Consider the following 19424-nt stretch of genomic DNA (forward strand, 5'->3'; position numbering starts at 1 on the left):
GCAAGGTAAGTTACAGATCCACAGACGCACAGATTCTGATATTTACTAATGACAAATAAGTTATTGACGAATGATAACATGTCATCAGCCGGCTACCTCAATGATCGAACGCATGCAACTATAGAAGCACTTAACGTTACACTAAACAAGAGATTCTTGATAACTGATAGCAGCACCGATCGACCATATTTTAGCTATGCAGCACAACACATATGAAGCTAGCCCTGGTCAGTGAACAACAAAACATGCAATAACATAAGAGGGAAATAGTCCAGTGCTTTCTAATGAATTTACAAAATTTTCAAACAACGAAAGTTAGTATCTTTCAACTTTTTGCCCATTCAATGCGACTAAAGGTGATATCAAATAACAGTACATACTATGACGTGGCGTTCCTTGATAGGTTCATGCGACGCGAATAATACGGTTCAAACAATGGTTGAAGCAATTGGTTGAGATGAGCATGCAAGGAATTTTTGCCTGGATTGTCGCGAACTGACTACGTGGTGATAATGTTTGATCCCATGTTGGCCATCCATTTCGTTGCACGTGTCAATTTTATTCTAAGTGTATAATACTAATCAACGTGTAAAGCGTGTAACTGCTTGCAACCTTAATTGCTTAACGGAATTCCATACTCAGAGATTTTTTGGTCAGTTGCAAGCTCACTACGTGCTCAAGTCAATGCCATTACCCACGACTGTTGTTGTAATTGGTTCGTGTTTGTTAGAGTTTTAGTCATAATGTGTCTTTTTATATTTTTATATTTCATTTTAATGTAATTTGAATATACATTTTTGATCCTATTTTAAAAAGATACTAGGTAAAGAAAAGTTTTCTGCACGACACAAATGGGTTGGTTTCAATTTTGTCGCGCAGTTAAAAAAAACGGGAGGTCCATCAGTTAAATTTATCTTTATTATGCAGAAGAGAGAAGGGTTGGAAATGAATTCGCGCATAACAATTTTCCAAAATTTACAGTAAGTATAATCAGTAGAAATGTAAATTTAACTACAAAGGTTCATTGTTATATTTTTGATTCATGTGATCCCAAATATGCGAGATAATAGTTACTGGTTTCTTATTCAGTTACCGGTTACCAGTTAGTTAATGCTTAATTAGGTACTAGTTACTGTAGTTAAAAAGTTTGAGAGTGCTTTTTCGTAAATATGGCTCCAACTTAATCCATGACTTTTTTCTTTTAAATTGTCGTCGAGTGCGTGTAAGATCCACACGATATTAGCCTGTACTTTTATAACTTGTTGCATACACATTATTTTTAGTCAAAATAGTTTAATTGTTTTACACTTTAACATTAAAATAAATATGATAAAATTTTTATATGATAATGTAAGAACTATATGTTGGTTTGCTTGCACAAACGGCCAATGCAGATGTGTTTTCGTTTTCTTTGGTTTCATCAACTTTACTCTGATATTTATCAAATATTGAGATTTCAACCAACGTCAAATCTGAAGGTTCTAATTTCCAGCTCCGTGGTGTGGTATTCAATTGTGTAGAGAACTTCTGTGGTGTTTTTACTTACAAAAGTCCAACAATTTCGATTGTTCATATGAACAGCCAGGAATGTAAGATGTCTATCATGCATGAAATTTTGGATTGTGTTGGAATTACATTTATAGAGTAAAAGACATCGTAGCTTTCGAGTTAAGTTAAATCCTTTTAAATTTAGTAACTAATAAGACTTTTTTGATGTATTGAATTATTTTTACAGTTTATCTAAACTTAGTGATAGGTGGCTGCATGGGCGGACGCTCATGACATTTGTTTAAACGCGGTTAAAGCGGCATTCCCGAATCTATGAAGACTTTTCCACTGAAGCTTTTGTTCGTCGTTGCATTGTTTTCAAAGTTAATGTTTCGTGACACATTTTAACGAAATAAACGATTTCTGACTTTTAGCAATAGACAAAATCGTTTACACAGTGTCTCATTGTTTCTTAAGTGAGAGAAAAATAAGTTCGCGCCCATAAGCGAAGAAAATTCGTCAGTACTTAGTAAAGAATTCTTCAATGTCGTTTAGTGATTTGTAAGTATTCGATTGTGTGCGTTACAAACTTTTTATTTAATAATCATTGTTGTGACGTTGAAGGAAAATCTTTCAATGATACAACGTTTACTTATTGCAATGAAACAAACAGTGTATTAAGGTAAATCTGAAATCATATGTTTTACCCGCTTTGGATATGAATGATAATGAAACCAGATTAGGTATTTGTAAAGCAGTGGTTAGCAGGCTGGTTAGATCATCCTGGCATCCACTTTATAAAGTGCGTGGAGAGAGCAGGTGATAAGAAAACCATCAAAGCAAAGGGCTGAGTTTAATTCGTTGCAATCGGCAAAAGACAGCCCCTGATGTCGATTTTAATTAGATTTTGCTTGTTTGCAACTATGGGGACGAAAGCGTAAGAAATTTTGCCGGAAAGTTTAGATGGTGTAGCGGTGGCATAGAGCCTGGTATTAAAAGATAACTTGTTGCATAACATTCATGATAACCATGATGGTACTTATTTCAGCTTTACCGACATGCAAACGTAGCTGGTTTGATGATGTTACAGTACGTGAAATTCATATAGAAACGTTTTGTGATTACTTGCAAACTGAAGATTATCAGTTATTGCTTTACACCAATCATGTCAAAACGCCTTTTTTTCCACCATGATTTTTATCATCTTTATTCATCTTTAACTGTTTTGGGAGCCTTGAAGATTTTGAGTGACGTATGGGTACCAGTTAAATGTCCATTTACTTTCTTCAAGTCACACAGTTATAATTGGTTTACTGTAAGGGCGCATATTAAGTGTCAAATTGTTTATTAAAATCAATTAAAATTGATGAATTTATGTCGAGTCAAAGGTCCATTGTAAAATAAATTGTCAGAATATGGAAAAATATTTTTATTTTTATTGATCACAATTCAACATGTAGTTTTATAACATTGAAAACGATGCAGAGATTGGTTGTCAAACTCCATTTGGATAAAACCACCTGAGCCAGGTTATCCCAAAATGCACCGCTCTTTGACATTGATGAAAAGAACCGTTTGAGCCACATGCCGCCAAGATAACTGCCCAAATAAAAGCATCAAAAATATTGCCTAACTGATTGAATTTAAACGAACAAATTTTGTGCGCAATTATGGATTAACAATTATCCATTATGGTTTGGATGGCTTCATCTCTAACAAAAAATATATATAGAAACAGTTAGGTTCAAATATTCAGACATCTTACATTCAGGAGTAGATGCAAAAGAAAGGCACCTTGTAGGACTCTCATAAGCGAATACACCGTCGACATGCTCAATAAATCTGTATTCCTCGCCACGAAGCACGAAGTTAGAACCTTTGGAATTTGTGATAATCGATGTTTCTGGAAGCTAGTTTATAAATATCAAAACTAAATTCAAATGATACATCGCATTTACAAAATAACTACAATCAAAATACGAATACAAAATAAATTTAAACCTTAAACACGGTTAGAAAGATTAAAAAAACTAAACTAAACTAAAATTAAAAACGGAAATACAACGTTTATCTCGCAATGTGTTCGTAAATAGCGACTCAACGTTTAAGAATATACATGTAAATAAATCTCAAACACAATGTCATATGTAACTATTAGTGGAGGGTAAAAGTTTTACTTATAACCAGGACCTATTGCGCAATACTGCAAAGTAAGCCTTGTAATAACCAACATATAACTATATAATTGATATTATTTACAAAATTTATACAAATACTTTTATACATTTTACTTAATTACATCTGAATTTTACCTACTTTATTTTCTTACTTATTTTATTTGCTCGTACTTATTTTGTTCTTATTTTACCTACTTTATTTTACTTACTTGACACTTCGCTTACTTTTAAACAAATTAACTGAATTACTTACTGAAAAACTTGGGAAAACATTATTTGTCCGTAGCTCTCCCCATCTGATTTGCCTAGACCCTATATAGATATAATCGACCAAAGGACCTCCGTTCATGAAAACTGTCCGGCAATATTCATCAAAAGCCATTTGTGAATTACGAAGTGACAATATTATTTCTTCCTTATACCTTTCTTAAACAAATCTTTTAGCTTCTAAATGTAAAATGAAAATTTCCAAACTAAATATAATTACGAATAAATTCTCTTCGATTGTATTACTGTACTTACTTAAGGTTTTCTATTTAGTTACTTTCGATACTCTTACCGAGTAATCTGTATTTCTTGTAAACTTAATGAACTACATTTGACTGCAAGGTTAATATCTATTTATAGCGAATGCAACTTTTTACCTCAAAGGACATAAAAATTTACTTAATTACATGTTGTACAGTTAACTAGCAACTGAAAACGACAAACGTTAAGTACAACACAAGGCAAGCAATTAACACTGCTAGCAGTAACCCGCTTTCCACGTTGATTACCGACACGGTAAAGCAAAACGCATACAAGAAACTACAGGCAAATTGTAATCAAAAAACTTGATTTGGTGGATTAAAGTATTTATGAAGATGTTTGCATTTTAATAACACTTTTGGTGATAGTCTTCTTTATGTATTATAGAAGAAAATTTCGCAACAATAATAACTGTTAAAGACAGTTATGAGATATAGCGAAATGAGATATAGTTTTAAAGTGAATTTGTCCTTTTATTTTAGCAAGTACGCTCGTCTTAAATTTGTGAAAGCATGTAAGCTCTACACAAGCAAAACCCTCAAAAATTTAGAATAAAACCAACACCAGTTAAAATAAGACCAACAGTGTTGTAATAGGTATAAATATTTAAGAAACGCGAGAACTTAAATCTTTGATAGAAATATTTTCCCCATTTTGAACTTGTTCTAGTGATGACATTATTTTGCTATTCATATATAGAATTACATCTTCCTCAGCGCTTGGCTAACCGCCATAGACGTAATAAATATAGCAAATAATTTTTTGTTTCTTAAGGTGCAAATATTTACCCATGGAAAATTACTGAGAAAGCAAGATAAGAAGTTACAAGATAACAGAAATGAAGAAATGGAGAAATGGAGACATGGAGACATAAGTCCGGTGATTTGAGATAAATATCTGAGAGAAAAATTATCTTCATTTCCTTAATTGTCTTGTCATTTACAAAATCTATTTCGTTCTGCTTTCTTTATTCTTTTTTCCTGACTTTAATTTTGCGTGTCTATTAAGGCAGAAAATGGATGAGAAGTTGCTTAGAAATAAAAATATGCAAGTTGAAACATGACACCAGGCTAAATTAGGAAATATAACATTAACCTAAAATAGGTTTGGTGGAATTTGGATTGATAGTTTTAGCGGTTTTACAGCATTTTAGTAATTAATTCATATAAAAACGCTTTGTGATTAATTGCAAACTAAAGATTATCAGTTAATGCTTTGCACCAATCATGTCAAAACTTCTTCCTGTTTTCTCAGGCTTAGCCTGAGGCTCAGGTCAGCCTATATATTAACTGGGTTGGGTGCCTAGAAGGATTTGAGTGAGGTATGTGCAAGCACCCAAGCAGCGATATTAGACAAACGATGGGTAAAATGGTGAATCTATTGCCTATATGTATTATATACTAGTTAAAGGTTCATTATCTTTGTTTAAACGTTGAAGCCTTATTAATGCCTTCTATAAGCAATTTAAAATAAGTTAAGACCTATGCCCAAATCCAAAGCTGGAAATGTCCATTTTCTGTCTACAAGTCACACAATTATCATTGGTTTACTTTGCTGCTTACTGTAAGGGCGCATATTAAGTGTCGCACTGCTTATTAAAATCAATGAAAATTGAAGAAACCTTAGGTCGTGTCAAAGGGCCATTATAAAATAAACTGTCGGAATGTAGAAAAATATTTTTATTTTTATTGATCACAATTCAACATGTAGTTTTATAGCATAGAAAACAATGCAGAGACTGGTTGTCAAACTCCATTCGGATGAAACCATTCGAGCCAGGTGATCCCAAATTGCACCGCACTTTGACAATGACGAAAAGAACCATTTGGGCCACAAGCCGCCACGACAACTACCGAATAAACAAGCATTATGAAACATTAACTTCACACTTTAGTAATTGCATTTATACAAACGAACATCGAGTACTAAGTCATTTATGGATAGGATGGCTTCATCTCTAACAAACGTAGAAACGTTTAGGTTGAAAAGTTCATAAACATCTTACGTTCAAGAGTCGAAGCATAAGAAAGACACCTTGTAGGACTCGCATAGGTAAAAATCTCTTCAACATTATTCACAAATCTGTATTCCTCACCACGAAGCACGAAGTTTGAATTTTTGGAGTTTGTGATGATTGACACTTCCGAAACCTGGTTGATAAATATCACAATAAAAGCAAAAAATAAAATCTGCTCATGTTTTTGACGTCAAGATGTTAAACGTTTTACCTATAACCAATAGCTATTGCGCGATACCGCAAAGTAAGCCTTCGAATAACCAACATTTAGCTGTATAGTTGATCTTATATATCACAAAGTAAGCTACTTCTATATAAATTACTTACTGTAAGGCTTAAAAAACTATCGTTTGTTGTTAGATCTTTCAGTTTGGACCGTCTAGTCCCTACGTAGACATAATCGACCAAAGGACTTCCGTTTCGAAACACTCTTCGGCAACATTCATCAAAATCCATATTTTGGGTTTCACTTTATTTTTTTCCTAATATCTTTCTTAAACAAAATCTTTACTTTTAAAATGTAAAATGAAAACTTTCAAACAAAAACAAAATTAGTTACAGAATTCCTTTCAACTGTATTATTGTATTTATTCACCTCTGATATTCCTGTAAGCTACACTAACTTGTTTCGCACATTTTGCTTTAAAAAGCATTAACCTGAACTACCTAACTTTAACTGCAAATCAAGACGTTTATATTTGCTACAAACGCCAAACTAAAACAACAAAACAAATTTATCAACTTTTAAATGTTGCAAACTACTGTAGCAACAGACAAGAAAAGACGCTGAGTATCACACAATTTAAGCATTTAATGCTGATGCGTTACACGTTAATTGTACCTAAAGCAAAGTGCAGAAGAAACTCCAAGACAAAAGCAATCAAGAAACTTGATTTGGCGGCTTAACTTATTCATGCAAATGTTTGAATTTTTGCAACATTTTTCTCGATTGCTACGCATTATATAAGAAATGATCGCAACAACAATAATTGTTAAAAAGTCATACAGTTCCATGATGACATTTTAAAGTGAATTTCTACTGTTATTTTAGCAAGGGCGCCAATATCAATCTTATCTAAGGATAAACTAACACGATGAAAGAACTAAGAAATATTGGAAAAAAACATCAACAGAAAAACCAATAATGATTACAGGTGCCCAAACGAGCAAAATTTTTCCACGCCAGATATTAATTTTTCACCTGGGCAGAGATGAAGTGAAGAAAACGAAGTAACATTGGAGACCAAAAGACAAGATTTGTTAGATGTCTAAAATGATCGAAGTGACAAATGCACTGAAAAATAATGCTGAAAATGTAAAGAAAATGGATGGTAAGTTGCTTAGAAATAAAAGTATGCAAGTTGAAACTCGACACCGGGTTAAATTAAGAAATATAACGTTAACCTAAAATAGGTTGGTGGAATTTTGATTGATAGTTTTAGCGGTTTTACAGCATTTTAGTAATTAATTCATATAAAAACGCTTTGTGATTAATTGCAAACTGAAGATTATCAGTTAATGCTTTGCACCAATCATGTCAAAACTTCTTCCTGTTTTCTCAGGCTTAGCCTGAGGCTCAGGTCAGCCTATATATTAACTATTTTGGGTGCCTTGAAAATATTGAGTGAGGTATGTGCAAGCACCCAAGCAGCGACATTAGACAAACGATGAGTAAAATGGTGAATCTATTGCCTATGTGTATTATATACTAGTTAAAGGTTCATTATCTTTGTTGAAACGTTGAAGCCTTATTAATGCCTTTTATAAGCAATTTAAAATAAGTTAAGTCCTATGCCAAAATCCAAAGCTGGAAATGTCCATTTTCTGTCTACAAGTCACACAATTATCATTGGTTGACTTTGCTGCTTACTGTAAGGGCGCATATTAAGTGTCGCACTGCTTATTAAAATCAATTAAAATTGAAGAAAGCTTAGGTCGTGTCAAAGGGTCATTGTAAAATAAATTGTCGGAATGTAGAAAAATATTTTTATTGATCACAATTCAACATGTAGTTTTATAACATAGAAAACAACGCAGAGATTGGATGTTAAGAGATGGATGAGATTGGTTGGCAACCCCCATTCGGATAAAACTACTTGAGCCAGGTGATCCCAAACTGCACCGCACTTTGACAATGACGAAGAGAACCGTTTGAGCCACATGCTGCCACGATAACTGCCGAATAAAAAGCATCATAAAACATTAACTTCACACTTTAGTAATTGCATTTATACAAACGAACATCGAGTACTAAGTCATTTTTGGATAGGTTGGCTTCATCTCTAACAAACGTAGAAACGTTTTGGTTGAAAAGTTCATAAACATCTTACGTTCAGGAGTCGAAGCATAAGAAATAGTTCTTGTTGGACTCGCATAAGCAAAACTCTCTTCAAAATGATTCACAAATGCGTATTTTTCTCCACGAAGCACGAAGTTTGAATCTTTGGAATTTGTGATGATTGACACTTCTGAAAGCTGATTGATAAATAGCAAAATAAATGCAAAATCATATGTAACAGGGATGATATCAAACTTTTTACCTATAACCAGTATCTATTGCGCGATACCGCAAAGTAAGCCTTCGAATAACACTCATTTGGCAGTATAGTTGATCTTATATATGACATAGTAACCTACTTCTACATAAATTACTTACTGTAAGGCTTGAAAAACTATCGTTTGTTGTTAGATCTTTCAGTTTGGCCCATCTAGTCCCTACGTAGACATAATCGACCATTCCGTTTCGAAACACTCTTCGGCAATATTCATCAAAATCCATTTTTTGGGTTTCACTTTATTTTTTTCCTAATATCTTTCTTAAACAAAATCTTTTACTTTTAAAATGTAAAATGAAAACTTTCAAACAAAAACAAAATTAGTTACAAAATCCCTTTCAACTGTATTATTGTATTTATTCACCTCTGATATTCCTGTAAGCTACACTAACTTGTTTCGCACATTTTGCTTTAAAAAGCATTAACCTGAACTACCTATCCTTAACTGCAAATCAAGACGTTTATATTTACTACAAACGCCAAACTAAAACAACAAAACAAATTTATCTACTTTTAAATGTTGCAAACTACTGTAGCAACAGACAAGAAAAGACGCTGAGTATCACACAATTTACGGATTTAATGCTGATGCGTTACACGTTAATTGTACCTAAAGCAAAACGCAGAAGAAACTCCAAGACAAAAGCAATCAAGAAACTTGATTTGGCGGCTTAACTTATTCATGCAAATGTTTGAATTTTTGCAACATTTTTCTCGATTGCTACGCATTATATAAGAAATGATCGCAACAACAATAATTGTTAAAAAGTCATACAGTTCCATGATGACGTTTTAAAGTGAATTTCTACTGTTATTTTAGCAAGGGCGCCCATATCAATCTTATCTAAGGATAAACTAACACGATAAAGAACTAAGAAATATTGGAAAAAAACATCAACAGAAAAACCAATAATGATTACATGTGCCCAAACGAGCAAAATTTTTCCACACCAGATATTAATTTTTCACCTGGGCAGAGATGAAGTGAAGAAAACGAAGTAACATTGGAGACCAAAAGACAAGATTTGTTAGATGTCTAAAATGATCGAAGTGACAAATGCACTGAAAAATAATGCTGAAAATGTAAAGAAAATGGATGGTAAGTTGCTTAGAAATAAAAATATGAAAGTTGAAACTCGACACCGGGTTAAATTAGGAAATATAACGATAACCTAAAATAGGTTGGTGGAATTTTGATTGATAGTTTTAGCGGTTTTACAGCATTTTAGAAATCAGTTCATATAAAAACGCTTTGTGATTAATTGTAAACTGAAGATTATCAGTTAATGCTTTGCACCAATCATGTCAAAACTTCTTCCTGTTTTCTCAGGCTTAGCCTGAGGCTCAGGTCAGCCTATATATTAACTATTTTGGGTGCCTTGAAAATATTGAGTGAGGTATGTGCAAGCACCCAAGCAGCGACATTAGACAAACGATGAGTAAAATGGTGAATCTATTGCCTATGTGTATTATATACTAGTTAAAGGTTCATTATCTTTGTTGAAACGTTGAAGCCTTATTAAATGCCTTCTATAAGCAATTTAAAATAAGTTTTGTCCTATGCCCAAATCCAAAGCTGGAAATGTCCATTTTCTGTCTACAAGTCACACAATTATCATTGGTTTACTTTGCTGCTTACTGTAAGGGCGCATATTAAGTGTCGCACTGCTTATTAAAATCAATGAAAATTGAAGAAACCTTAGGTCGTGTCAAAGGGCTATTGTAAAATAAACTGTCGGAATGTAGAAAAATATTTTTATTGATCACAATTCAACATGTAGTTTTATAACATAGAAAACAACGCAGAGATTGGATGTTAAGAGATGGATGAGATTGGTTGGCAACCCCCATTCGGATAAAATTACTTGAGCCAGGTGATCCCAAACTGCACCGCACTTTGACAATGACGAAGAGAACCGTTTGAGCCACATGCTGCCACGATAACTGCCGAATAAAAAGCATCATAAAACATTAACTTCACACTTTAGTAATTGCATTTATACAAACGAACATCAAGTACAAAGTCATTTTTGGATAGGCTGGTTTCATCTCTAACAAACGTAGAAACGTTTTGGTTGAAAAGTTCATAAACATCTTACGTTCAGGAGTCGAAGCATAAGAAATAGTTCTTGTTGGACTCGCATAAGCAAAACTCTCTTCAAAATGATTCACAAATGCGTATTTTTCTCCACGAAGCACGAAGTTTGAATCTTTGGAGTTTGTGATGATTGACACTTCTGAAAGCTGAATAACAAATAACAAAATAAATGCAAAATATAAAATCTACTCATGCGTTTGACGTCGCATTTAAAAAATAAATACAAAACCAAGATGTATTTCTTAAAACCGATCAAAAATGTTAAGAAAACTGATCTAAATTTGGAAATATAACAATTACCTAATAACGCATTTCTAAATGGCGAATTAGGTTTATTTAAGGAGGAATGAAAATAAAAATTTTTGAAGTCAGAAATTTCGCGACGATTCAAACACAAGGTCATATGTAACAGGGTTGATATCAAATTTTTACCTATAACCAGTATCTATTGCGCGATACCGCAAAGTAAGCCTTCGAATAACCAACCTTTGGTGGTATAGTTGATCTTATATATGACATAGTAACCTACTTCTACATAAATTACTTACTGTAAGGCTTGAAAAACCCTCGTTTGTAGTTAGATCTTTCAGTTTGGCCCATCTAGTCCCTACGTAGACATAATCGACCATTCCGTTTCGAAACACTCTTCGGCAATATTCATCAAAATCCATTTTTTGGGTTTCACTTTATTTTTTCCTAATATCTTTCTTAAACAAAATCTTTTACTTTTAAAATGTAAAATGAAAACTTTCAAACAAAAGCAAAATTAGTTACAGAATTCCTTTCAATTGTATTATTGTATTTATTCACCTCTGATATTTTTATAAGCTACACTAACTTGTTTCGCACATTTTGCTTTAAAAAGCATTAACTTGAACTACTTACCCTTAACTACAAATGAAGACGTTTATATTTACTACAAACGCCAAACTAAAACAACAAAACAAATTTATCTACTTTTAAATGTTGCAAACTACTGTAGCAACAGAGAAGAAAAGACGCTGAGTATCACACAATTTAAGCATTTATTGCTGATGCGTTACACGTTAATTGCACCTAAAGCAAAACGCAGAAGAAAATCCAAGACAAAAGCAATTAAGAAACTTGATTTGGCGGCTTAACTTATTCATGCAAATGTTTGAATTTTTGCAACATTTTTCTGGATTGCTACGAATTATATAAGAAATAATCGCAACAACAATAATTATTAAAAAGTCATACAGTTCCATGATTTATAGTTTTAAAGTGAGTTTGTGCCGTTATTTTAGCAAGGGCGCCCATATCAATCTTATCTAAGGATAAACTAACACGATGAAAGAACTCAGAAATGTTAGAATAAACCATCAACAGAAAAACCAATAATGATTACAAGTGCGCAAACGAGCAAACTTTTTCCACACCAGATATTAATTTTTCACCTGGGCAGAGATGAAGTGAAGAAAACGAAGTAACTTTGGAGACCAGAAGACAAGATTTGTTAGATGTCTAAAATGATCGAAGTGACAAATGCAGTGACAAATAATGCTGAATTTGTATGTATACCCAATTTATTCATAACTGTGTTATAGGATGTCGGTGCTATACTTCATTTTAGTAAAATTTGCGAAAACATCTTGTGCAGACAAATGGCTAAGACTGTTTATTTCAAACAATTTCAGTGAAAGAATCACAGCTCATAACATCTAAGTCACAAAATTTTCTCCAGATTTCAATTAAATTCATGGTCCTTGCTAATGACCATGACGTTAATGATAAACCATTTCAAAAAATGATCCTTCAATGAAATGTGTAGTATCAATAAACCAATATGACTTACCAGTGCAAGAGTTAATGAAGCCACTAGTGGTTTATTATTTCAACAATCACCACGATGGCTTGTGTAAATATTCCTTGAGGAGGTTGATGATGAATCCACCAAAGGACGATTTTAACAGAATTTTGTTAAAGCAGCTTACTCATTCTGATAAAATCTACTTAATTAAAATTTACCACATTTTTTTCTTATTCTACTGTACTTTGATATTTTTAGGCCAATCATCAGCTTTCGAACGCTGAAACTTGCAATCTGTCGAATACGGTGAAATCATTTATGGAGATTTTACGCTTCAGTCCAAACAAACTCATTCAAAAGAAGGAGAAAATTAAATCATTCCAGGCTTTAGTTATTGTAAACTCAAAGCTAAAGTTGATGTCATTTAAAATGACATAGAAGTTTTCGGCATTTTACAAATAGAGTTGCAACCTAGGTACGACTATGTTATCCGTAGGGTGTGGTAGTGCTTAATACGACATATTCGTTTTATTAAGCGCTTCGTCATGACATATATATCGAACGTGATCATTCTACATTGATCAGATTTGAATGAGGTTTATTAGGATATAGAGATACAGATCTAAGCCAGCAACTTCAATCTTCTCGCACGATATAAAGCGTGTTCATTGTCATAAGCTTCCTAGTAGCAATGACAATATAGATTGTTTGTGTCTTGAGTTTGTTTGAGCTTGTATTTGGATTTTCCTCCTTTCGTTAAGAATACGTTGTCGACAGCATTATACACAAAGTTGCATTGTTTATTGTAAAAACATAACAGTTTATTGATTAGGCCTATAATACAATAAAAATATTTTACATAAAATCATTTCAACTTCGCTACGAAATATCCAATGGCAAAGCCTTCAAAATAGAGAGCCCAAAATCTGCCGCTTCTAGACATGATCAGTTATCATTGGATTCGAAGCGTAAAATCAAGATAACTGCAAAAACATAAAAACAAAATAAACATTACAATAGTAACTGCATTCAAATGGAAAAACTTTAGTCATTATAGCATGATAGCTTAAGTACTTTCATTTTTAATCAATTTTGTATAGGTTGCTGTTTAAGAGTACACAGCATAGACATCTTACATCGCGGGACCACTCCATAAGCAAGCGTTTTTGTTGGGCTTTGGTAAATATAAATACCATTGTAGATGTTTGCACAATCGTAATCCTCTCCATAGAGCACAAATGTTGATCCAAGGGAGCTAAGAACGGTGCAAAAATCCAACATCTATTTAAGTTGAAAATTGAAGAAATTTTTAAAAATTAATAAAGTTGTTAAGTCGAAACTTTACGTTTTTTCTGAAATAAAACCACAATTTAGTTCAATCGGGTTAGAAACGTCTTATGAAATGTAAATGACGCAATATAGCAAACTGCCCGTCGTATCAAAGTTAGCTTATCAACCACACATCTACAGCATAATATATTAACACTAACTAAACTTACTGAAAAACGTGGATAACCCTCAAGCGCCAATTCTGTAAACATCATGCTTTGTAAGGAAATTGTATGTACACTTTTGACCGGTGGTATCTTTTAACACCGGCGCAAAATTCTTTCCAAGCCATTTTTTTTTTTTTTTTTTTTTTTAAAGACAGTTTTCTTTTACCTTGTAACCTAGTGAGATGACAGACAATGAGATAAAAACTTAAAAACATTAAAAACCACGTCGTAGAGTCAAAATATATAACTAACAAATGCAAATCTATTACAACAGCAATAATACTTAATGGCAAGTAATAAAGTAGCATTAGGACAAAGAAATCTATAGCATGGTATTATGCAAGAAATTAAAGCTGCGTCAAGCCGCTCGGTTTGCGGGTTATGAAAAAGTTACGTAAAAAGATTAACTTCAATAAAACGTGAGCATAACGACTGCAGCAAAACTTCTGCCTCCCAAGTCTTATTCTATCAAAAACACTTAAGCTTGCATCACACATCTAGTATCTTCACTCAATCAATGAACGAACATCAGACATGTTGGTTTTTAGATGACGTACGACAAGCAACGTAGCGTTTCCGAAGCATTGTCATCAATACCTTTATTTGATTTTACTTTGACTTATTATTAACGTATTTTTGCACTTGCTCGTATATTCTTAAAACTTCAAAAGCTCGTAAAAGCGACTTAGATTTGTAAAACATAGAAATCAGTTTACTTTTGAAGACATGATTCAAGATTTGTTCTTCAACTTCAAAAGCTTGTACAGACATCTTGCATATGCTGGTTGACCCATAAGCAATCGATCTTGTTCGACGTTCGTAGATAAAAATTTCATTGTAATAGTCCAAACAGCTGTATTCCTTGGTAAGTATAATTGACGCTATACGAACAGCCTGCTTTGATGAAAACCACCCAATAAATATACAAATATTTTTATTTTATTAAATAGAACAATAGTACAATAGAAATTCACAATTTGAGTACAATTCTTGCGTTTGTAAGGTTCATTAGTCTTCCAAGCACTTGATATAAGAGAGGCCGTAATCTACTGCTCTTTCACAATGATCGTGAGCATCTACATGGCCCACAACAACCAATATATCTGCAGATAAGAAAAATTAAAAATTTTGTTATGATTGAATTTGTTTAACCGTTAAACCTCAAAAACAATGCTACTGACATGACTTTATTACATTAAATGTTAGTTTTCCTGTTCTTAGAGATCTTACATCTAAGGCACCATCCATAAGCAAGTGATTTTTCTGTACTTGCAAAGATGTGTATGGAACCTTTATTCTCTACAAATTTGTATTCCTGTCCATGAAGAAAGAAATTCCTATTTCCCGAAGAAGTGATTGCCAAAACGTCATAAACCTGGTTGGAAGTTGTAAAATTGAAATTCAAGAAATGAACGAAAATAAAAAGCATGATCTCATACACTCTCATATTTGTAAGTTAAACGTATTTATAGCTTTCAGCTATAAGAAAAGTCACAGAAAAATGATGAGAAAAAGGAAAAATAATAAATCCCCTGATGATGTGTCCACAAAATGCGTGACTGTATGATAAAACACCATTCAACATCAGTGACATATGTTAGAACACTGACTTACAAAAACATCTAGTTACATGTACATAAATACATTATAAATTAAACAAAGTAATACATAGAAATAAATTTTTACAAACGTTACTTACGTTAAGTCCTGGAAACATTCCATGTGACCAATTCTCGGCCCACTTCTTCTCCCTGGTACCCATGTAGGCATACTCGGCCAGAAGACCTCCGTTTTTCAGAAGGTCGGCGCAAAAACTGTTTGAAGGCATTTCAGTGTCCTACAAAAACTGTCTTACTTTTTTAAAGTCTACACAGATAATTTTTCATTCATTGATATAAAAGAGTTGAAAGAAAAGGCTACAAACATAAAACAGACAGGTGTTTTATGTTGCTCGTTGAAGACGATCCCTCGTTGGCTTTAAACTATTCAACCTATGTATAACCTCTGTTGTAACGAACGATGAAAAGGCAAACTCGAACTGTTCTTAATTGAAAGGTCAAGGTGTCTGTAACTGAGAAAAAAATATCATTATAACCGAGTCAAAAACTAATCTAACTGATCTAATCTTCTAACTAAGTTATTAATCTTTAACTTAACTATAAAAGTTGTGAGCTAACAATTAAAAGCAAGAGACGCTTACGCTTCACTGAATAGGGCAAAGCGATAGGAATCAACACGGCAGCCAATCTTGCACCACGTTGATTATTATTTCAGCCAAAGCAACTCTGGGATTACCTAAAGCACAAAAACAACAAAAGATAATCGAATGGCATCGAAACTTTCTTTTTATCATGAAAACGATTGCATTGTTGTCTTTGTTTGTTTATTCTTATTGGATATAAACACTTTCTCACCTCGAAATATTATTATCTACTACAAAATATAAAACGTGAAGCAACAAAAACAAATTTTTAAATCACAAAAGAGTAAAAGCTGAAATCCTCCTTTTATAGAAGATATTGCTCCGTGATTAATCTTGTGTTTCTGTGGTTTGCAACCGCTGTTGGTTCTGGAGCGGTTTAAAGTATTTGCAACTTTGCAGAAATAGTTCCAGGAATTTACTTGATCGATTTAATGTAACTTATAAATCTATAACATTCTTCAATGTATGTATCCTAACATTTAGTGATCGAAATTTTTACAACAGGATATCGTTTGTCAGAGTTATTTTGCCGTTTTTTGTAGCAAGTTTGCTATTCGACAAACTATTTCATATATAATATATATGAAATGTAGGTTCTATACTGTTTAATATAAGCAAAAATTGGACTAAATTGGATATTGTTACATCCAAACATAACGGGTCTTAAAAGAAACAGTTTAACTATTCAAAGATAACCACTGCAATCGTGTACATCAAATAACTTTACGCTGCCAAAATAAATGTTTTGACTCCTGCTTTCGTACCGTTTCGTCCCATGACCGCGCTTTTTCAACTAATTAAAATGCGAAGCGTCTGTGTGACCACGCAGTTAATTGCTGTTTCATGACATGTTCTGCCCTTTTCGTTGGCCTTGTTGCCTGTTCACAGCTGGTAGGCAAGGATGAGCATTAGTGTGGTGGCAATATATTTTGCTGTGGTTGGAAACATCCTAACATTTCAGTTAAATACTTCTCAGGTGTCTGTCTCAATTTACTGTTACGTTAAAAGTTTGTAGGCTGCTCTAACTATCAATTTACAATTTTCTGCTTTATGTACAGGTAATTTTGTTTGAATTGTTTTACTGCTATCTTTAAAGGAAGTTTTGGAAGAACTCAAAGGATAGACTGGAAGGTATTCGTATAGAAAGCTGAAAATGTATTGGTCAGCTCTATGCAACAAAATTCAAGTGCGCTATGATTTGGTGAAATATGTTTATTTGGGAACAGCGGAGGGAACGTTGGGAGAAAAGAGCACAATTGAGCTTGGGTTTATTCCAAGTTTTTCTGTAAGCGAGTTACGTTTTACCAAATAGTGACAATTTTGCAGATAAATGTTATGTTGACCAAACCTTACTGACAAAAATACCCCTATATGCAGTACAAAAACTGCTTCATAGACAAAAAATTCCAGTTTTTATTGTTCTGTCAATTCTCTCCAAAATCATAATAATTAGCTGCACATAAACTTTATTTTAACTTCAAATTTTTATTTATACAGCTATGTAACCCGTTTTAGTGCTGTATCGATATACTTATGCAATATGCAATATGCTCTGCAATACACGTTTTACCGCTAAAACGTTGACCTATTTTATATTTGACAATTAGACTGAGCGTCAAAGAATCATCCCCGCATCGTATTTCTCCAAACACTTTCTTGTCAGCTAGGAATTAATAATCAGATGTCATGTGTATGAAGGTTTTGTGATTTAAGTCTTAACCCTTCTCTATCCAACTTCTCTTGTTTTTTGATCCAGGTTGCGGACGCGTCCACCATCGCTAATGCCAATGGCGCAACCTTTGCGTTTCGTGGCGAAACGTACACGTTGAACAACGACTACCATGGCATATTCACTTATCAGTGTCCAACAAAAACGATTGTTTATGGAAAAAAATCCGAGTGTAAGATTTTTATCTATTGCTAACAGTAATTGTTGTAGAAGCAACGTGTGATAAATCATATAATCCCCAACTTTAAAATAATGACATAAACCTCATAAGCCCAATGTCCCCAATTTACTTGGTGTTATAATTGGAGACGTATTCTGTAACTTGCAATAATATGCGTATAACAAAAAGTTTGTTTCTAGCATTTTCTTCAAGCAAACCAGGTCCCAAAGGTTATCTCCTTAAATACAATCACTGCAGTGAAAATTTCTCCTTTTTTGGCAGATATTTTAATCGCATGTGGACGAGTCTTAGGTGATCAAGACACGACCACGCGTCAATGTCGAAAGGCGATAGAATTTGGGCTGCTACTTATCAGGGACGTAATAAATGAGGAATTTGAAACGGACATGGAAAGATGAACTCAATTGCAACGATTCTGCATTCAACGTCACAATGATATAAATGAGTTTGACGTGTCTCGAAGCGCAATGCTGTTTTCACACGATTTACAAAATTACCTTGGCTTGCTTAACATAACACACTTGAACCAGTATCCAATGTGTGCCTTCAACAAACGAGCAAATACGTTATTACAAATTTGCGATACGTTATTACAATACGTTATTACAAATTTGCTAGCGCAACGGTGGTTTACTTAGCAAAACAAATTATACACGACAACTGTAACTTCGTATGCCGCACGTTATTTACCGTTGTTACTTATCTTATTACGATATCAACAACGTATTTTCTACTGTATGTTAAGCCCTCGTGTTACAGTAAACTTGATTCAATAAACCACGTGAAACGTTAATTCGGATTTGCATTGATTTGCACACATGTTTGCACCCTGATATGTTTGTATGAAAATAAACCAAACTATACAAACAAACTGTGCTGTTGTAAAAAAATTTTGCTATTATATGTCGCCGTCCGTAAATAAATGTTTTAGCAAAATTGTGAATTGATTATATTAAGTTGACACCATAATTGCGCGTTTGTTGCCGCTAAACGCTTTTCGGCAAGAAACGGTCAGCAGAGAAATCTCCTAGAAGCTCACATCTCTGGACGTCGCAGAGCAAGGACCGAATGACATTGAACAATATCTGAACAGAGTTCGAATAAGCTTGTACGTTGTCGCTGTATTCCGGTCCCGGTCATCACGGACAACTCAAAATAAATTACGTCAGAGCCGACCTGCG

The 19424-nt window shown here is 33.5% G+C and overlaps 6 protein-coding genes across 7 annotated transcripts; 1 reads left to right on the forward strand and 5 right to left on the reverse strand.

The window, feature by feature from the left end:
* Positions 1 to 2828: 2828 nt before the first annotated feature.
* On the reverse strand, positions 2829 to 4134 carry LOC143452687 (uncharacterized). Of its 2 annotated transcripts, none has more exons than XM_076953739.1 (3): positions 3919 to 4134; positions 3283 to 3398; positions 2829 to 3087 (listed from the first exon to the last, which is right to left on the reverse strand). In XM_076953739.1, the coding sequence occupies exons 1-3, from the start codon at positions 4045 to 4047 to the stop codon at positions 2931 to 2933; spliced, it is 402 nt and encodes a 133-aa protein (XP_076809854.1). In that variant the 5' UTR covers positions 4048 to 4134; the 3' UTR covers positions 2829 to 2930. The 2 variants fall into 2 exon arrangements, with proteins under 2 accessions (XP_076809854.1, XP_076809855.1); XM_076953740.1 differs by having other exon boundaries at positions 3254 to 3398.
* A 1774-nt stretch (positions 4135 to 5908) lies between these two features.
* LOC143452897 (uncharacterized) lies at positions 5909 to 6737 on the reverse strand. The gene is made up of 3 exons (XM_076954036.1): positions 6538 to 6737; positions 6199 to 6343; positions 5909 to 6042 (listed from the first exon to the last, which is right to left on the reverse strand). Exons 1-3 carry the CDS (start codon positions 6664 to 6666, stop codon positions 5939 to 5941), a joined length of 378 nt encoding a protein of 125 aa, XP_076810151.1. The 5' UTR covers positions 6667 to 6737; the 3' UTR covers positions 5909 to 5938.
* A 1493-nt stretch (positions 6738 to 8230) lies between these two features.
* Positions 8231 to 9059, reverse strand: LOC143453141 (uncharacterized). Its single transcript, XM_076954304.1, has 3 exons — positions 8867 to 9059; positions 8541 to 8685; positions 8231 to 8385 (listed from the first exon to the last, which is right to left on the reverse strand). The coding sequence occupies exons 1-3, from the start codon at positions 8987 to 8989 to the stop codon at positions 8303 to 8305; spliced, it is 351 nt and encodes a 116-aa protein (XP_076810419.1). The 5' UTR covers positions 8990 to 9059; the 3' UTR covers positions 8231 to 8302.
* A 1453-nt stretch (positions 9060 to 10512) lies between these two features.
* On the reverse strand, positions 10513 to 11604 carry LOC143453297 (uncharacterized). The gene is made up of 3 exons (XM_076954574.1): positions 11412 to 11604; positions 10865 to 11009; positions 10513 to 10709 (listed from the first exon to the last, which is right to left on the reverse strand). The coding sequence occupies exons 1-3, from the start codon at positions 11532 to 11534 to the stop codon at positions 10627 to 10629; spliced, it is 351 nt and encodes a 116-aa protein (XP_076810689.1). The 5' UTR covers positions 11535 to 11604; the 3' UTR covers positions 10513 to 10626.
* A 3507-nt stretch (positions 11605 to 15111) lies between these two features.
* Positions 15112 to 16037, reverse strand: LOC143453096 (uncharacterized). Its single transcript, XM_076954244.1, has 3 exons — positions 15830 to 16037; positions 15361 to 15505; positions 15112 to 15233 (listed from the first exon to the last, which is right to left on the reverse strand). Exons 1-3 carry the CDS (start codon positions 15956 to 15958, stop codon positions 15139 to 15141), a joined length of 369 nt encoding a protein of 122 aa, XP_076810359.1. The 5' UTR covers positions 15959 to 16037; the 3' UTR covers positions 15112 to 15138.
* A 1358-nt stretch (positions 16038 to 17395) lies between these two features.
* LOC143452463 (uncharacterized) lies at positions 17396 to 18966 on the forward strand. The gene is made up of 3 exons (XM_076953455.1): positions 17396 to 17618; positions 18090 to 18234; positions 18505 to 18966. The coding sequence occupies exons 1-3, from the start codon at positions 17487 to 17489 to the stop codon at positions 18639 to 18641; spliced, it is 414 nt and encodes a 137-aa protein (XP_076809570.1). The 5' UTR covers positions 17396 to 17486; the 3' UTR covers positions 18642 to 18966.
* Positions 18967 to 19424: the final 458 nt, after the last annotated feature.

Source organism: Clavelina lepadiformis, chromosome 4 (assembly GCF_947623445.1).
Source record: "Clavelina lepadiformis chromosome 4, kaClaLepa1.1, whole genome shotgun sequence".
In the NCBI taxonomy this organism is placed as follows: Eukaryota; Metazoa; Chordata; class Ascidiacea; order Aplousobranchia; family Clavelinidae; genus Clavelina; species Clavelina lepadiformis.

Bases quoted from the DNA above. Each gene is read 5' to 3' on its own strand.
- LOC143452687 (XM_076953739.1), bottom strand. From the start codon at position 4,047: ATGGCTTTTGATGAATATTGCCGGACAGTTTTCATGAACGGAGGTCCT. The intron at 3,399-3,918 runs GTAAGTAATTCA...TTTATAAACTAG, and splicing joins ATGTTTTCCCAAGTTTTTCA to CTTCCAGAAACATCGATTAT. The intron at 3,088-3,282 runs GTGCCTTTCTTT...TTATTTGGGCAG, and splicing joins GCTTATGAGAGTCCTACAAG to TTATCTTGGCGGCATGTGGC.
- LOC143452463 (XM_076953455.1), top strand. From the start codon at position 17,487: ATGTATTGGTCAGCTCTATGCAACAAAATTCAAGTGCGCTATGATTTG. The intron at 17,619-18,089 runs GTAAGCGAGTTA...TTTTTGATCCAG, and splicing joins GGTTTATTCCAAGTTTTTCT to GTTGCGGACGCGTCCACCAT. The intron at 18,235-18,504 runs GTAAGATTTTTA...CTTTTTTGGCAG, and splicing joins TTATGGAAAAAAATCCGAGT to ATATTTTAATCGCATGTGGA.
- LOC143452897 (XM_076954036.1), bottom strand. From the start codon at position 6,666: ATGGATTTTGATGAATGTTGCCGAAGAGTGTTTCGAAACGGAAGTCCT. The intron at 6,344-6,537 runs GTAAGTAATTTA...TTTATCAACCAG, and splicing joins ATAGTTTTTTAAGCCTTACA to GTTTCGGAAGTGTCAATCAT. The intron at 6,043-6,198 runs GTAAGATGTTTA...TTTATTCGGTAG, and splicing joins TTATGCTTCGACTCTTGAAC to TTGTCGTGGCGGCTTGTGGC.
- LOC143453096 (XM_076954244.1), bottom strand. From the start codon at position 15,958: ATGCCTTCAAACAGTTTTTGCGCCGACCTTCTGAAAAACGGAGGTCTT. The intron at 15,506-15,829 runs GTAAGTAACGTT...ACTTCCAACCAG, and splicing joins GAATGTTTCCAGGACTTAAC to GTTTATGACGTTTTGGCAAT. The intron at 15,234-15,360 runs GTAAGATCTCTA...TCTTATCTGCAG, and splicing joins TTATGGATGGTGCCTTAGAT to ATATATTGGTTGTTGTGGGC.
- LOC143453297 (XM_076954574.1), bottom strand. From the start codon at position 11,534: ATGGATTTTGATGAATATTGCCGAAGAGTGTTTCGAAACGGAATGGTC. The intron at 11,010-11,411 runs GTAAGTAATTTA...TTTGTTATTCAG, and splicing joins AGGGTTTTTCAAGCCTTACA to CTTTCAGAAGTGTCAATCAT. The intron at 10,710-10,864 runs GTAAGATGTTTA...TTTATTCGGCAG, and splicing joins TTATGCTTCGACTCCTGAAC to TTATCGTGGCAGCATGTGGC.
- LOC143453141 (XM_076954304.1), bottom strand. From the start codon at position 8,989: ATGGATTTTGATGAATATTGCCGAAGAGTGTTTCGAAACGGAATGGTC. The intron at 8,686-8,866 runs GTAAGTAATTTA...TTTATCAATCAG, and splicing joins ATAGTTTTTCAAGCCTTACA to CTTTCAGAAGTGTCAATCAT. The intron at 8,386-8,540 runs GTAAGATGTTTA...TTTATTCGGCAG, and splicing joins TTATGCTTCGACTCCTGAAC to TTATCGTGGCAGCATGTGGC.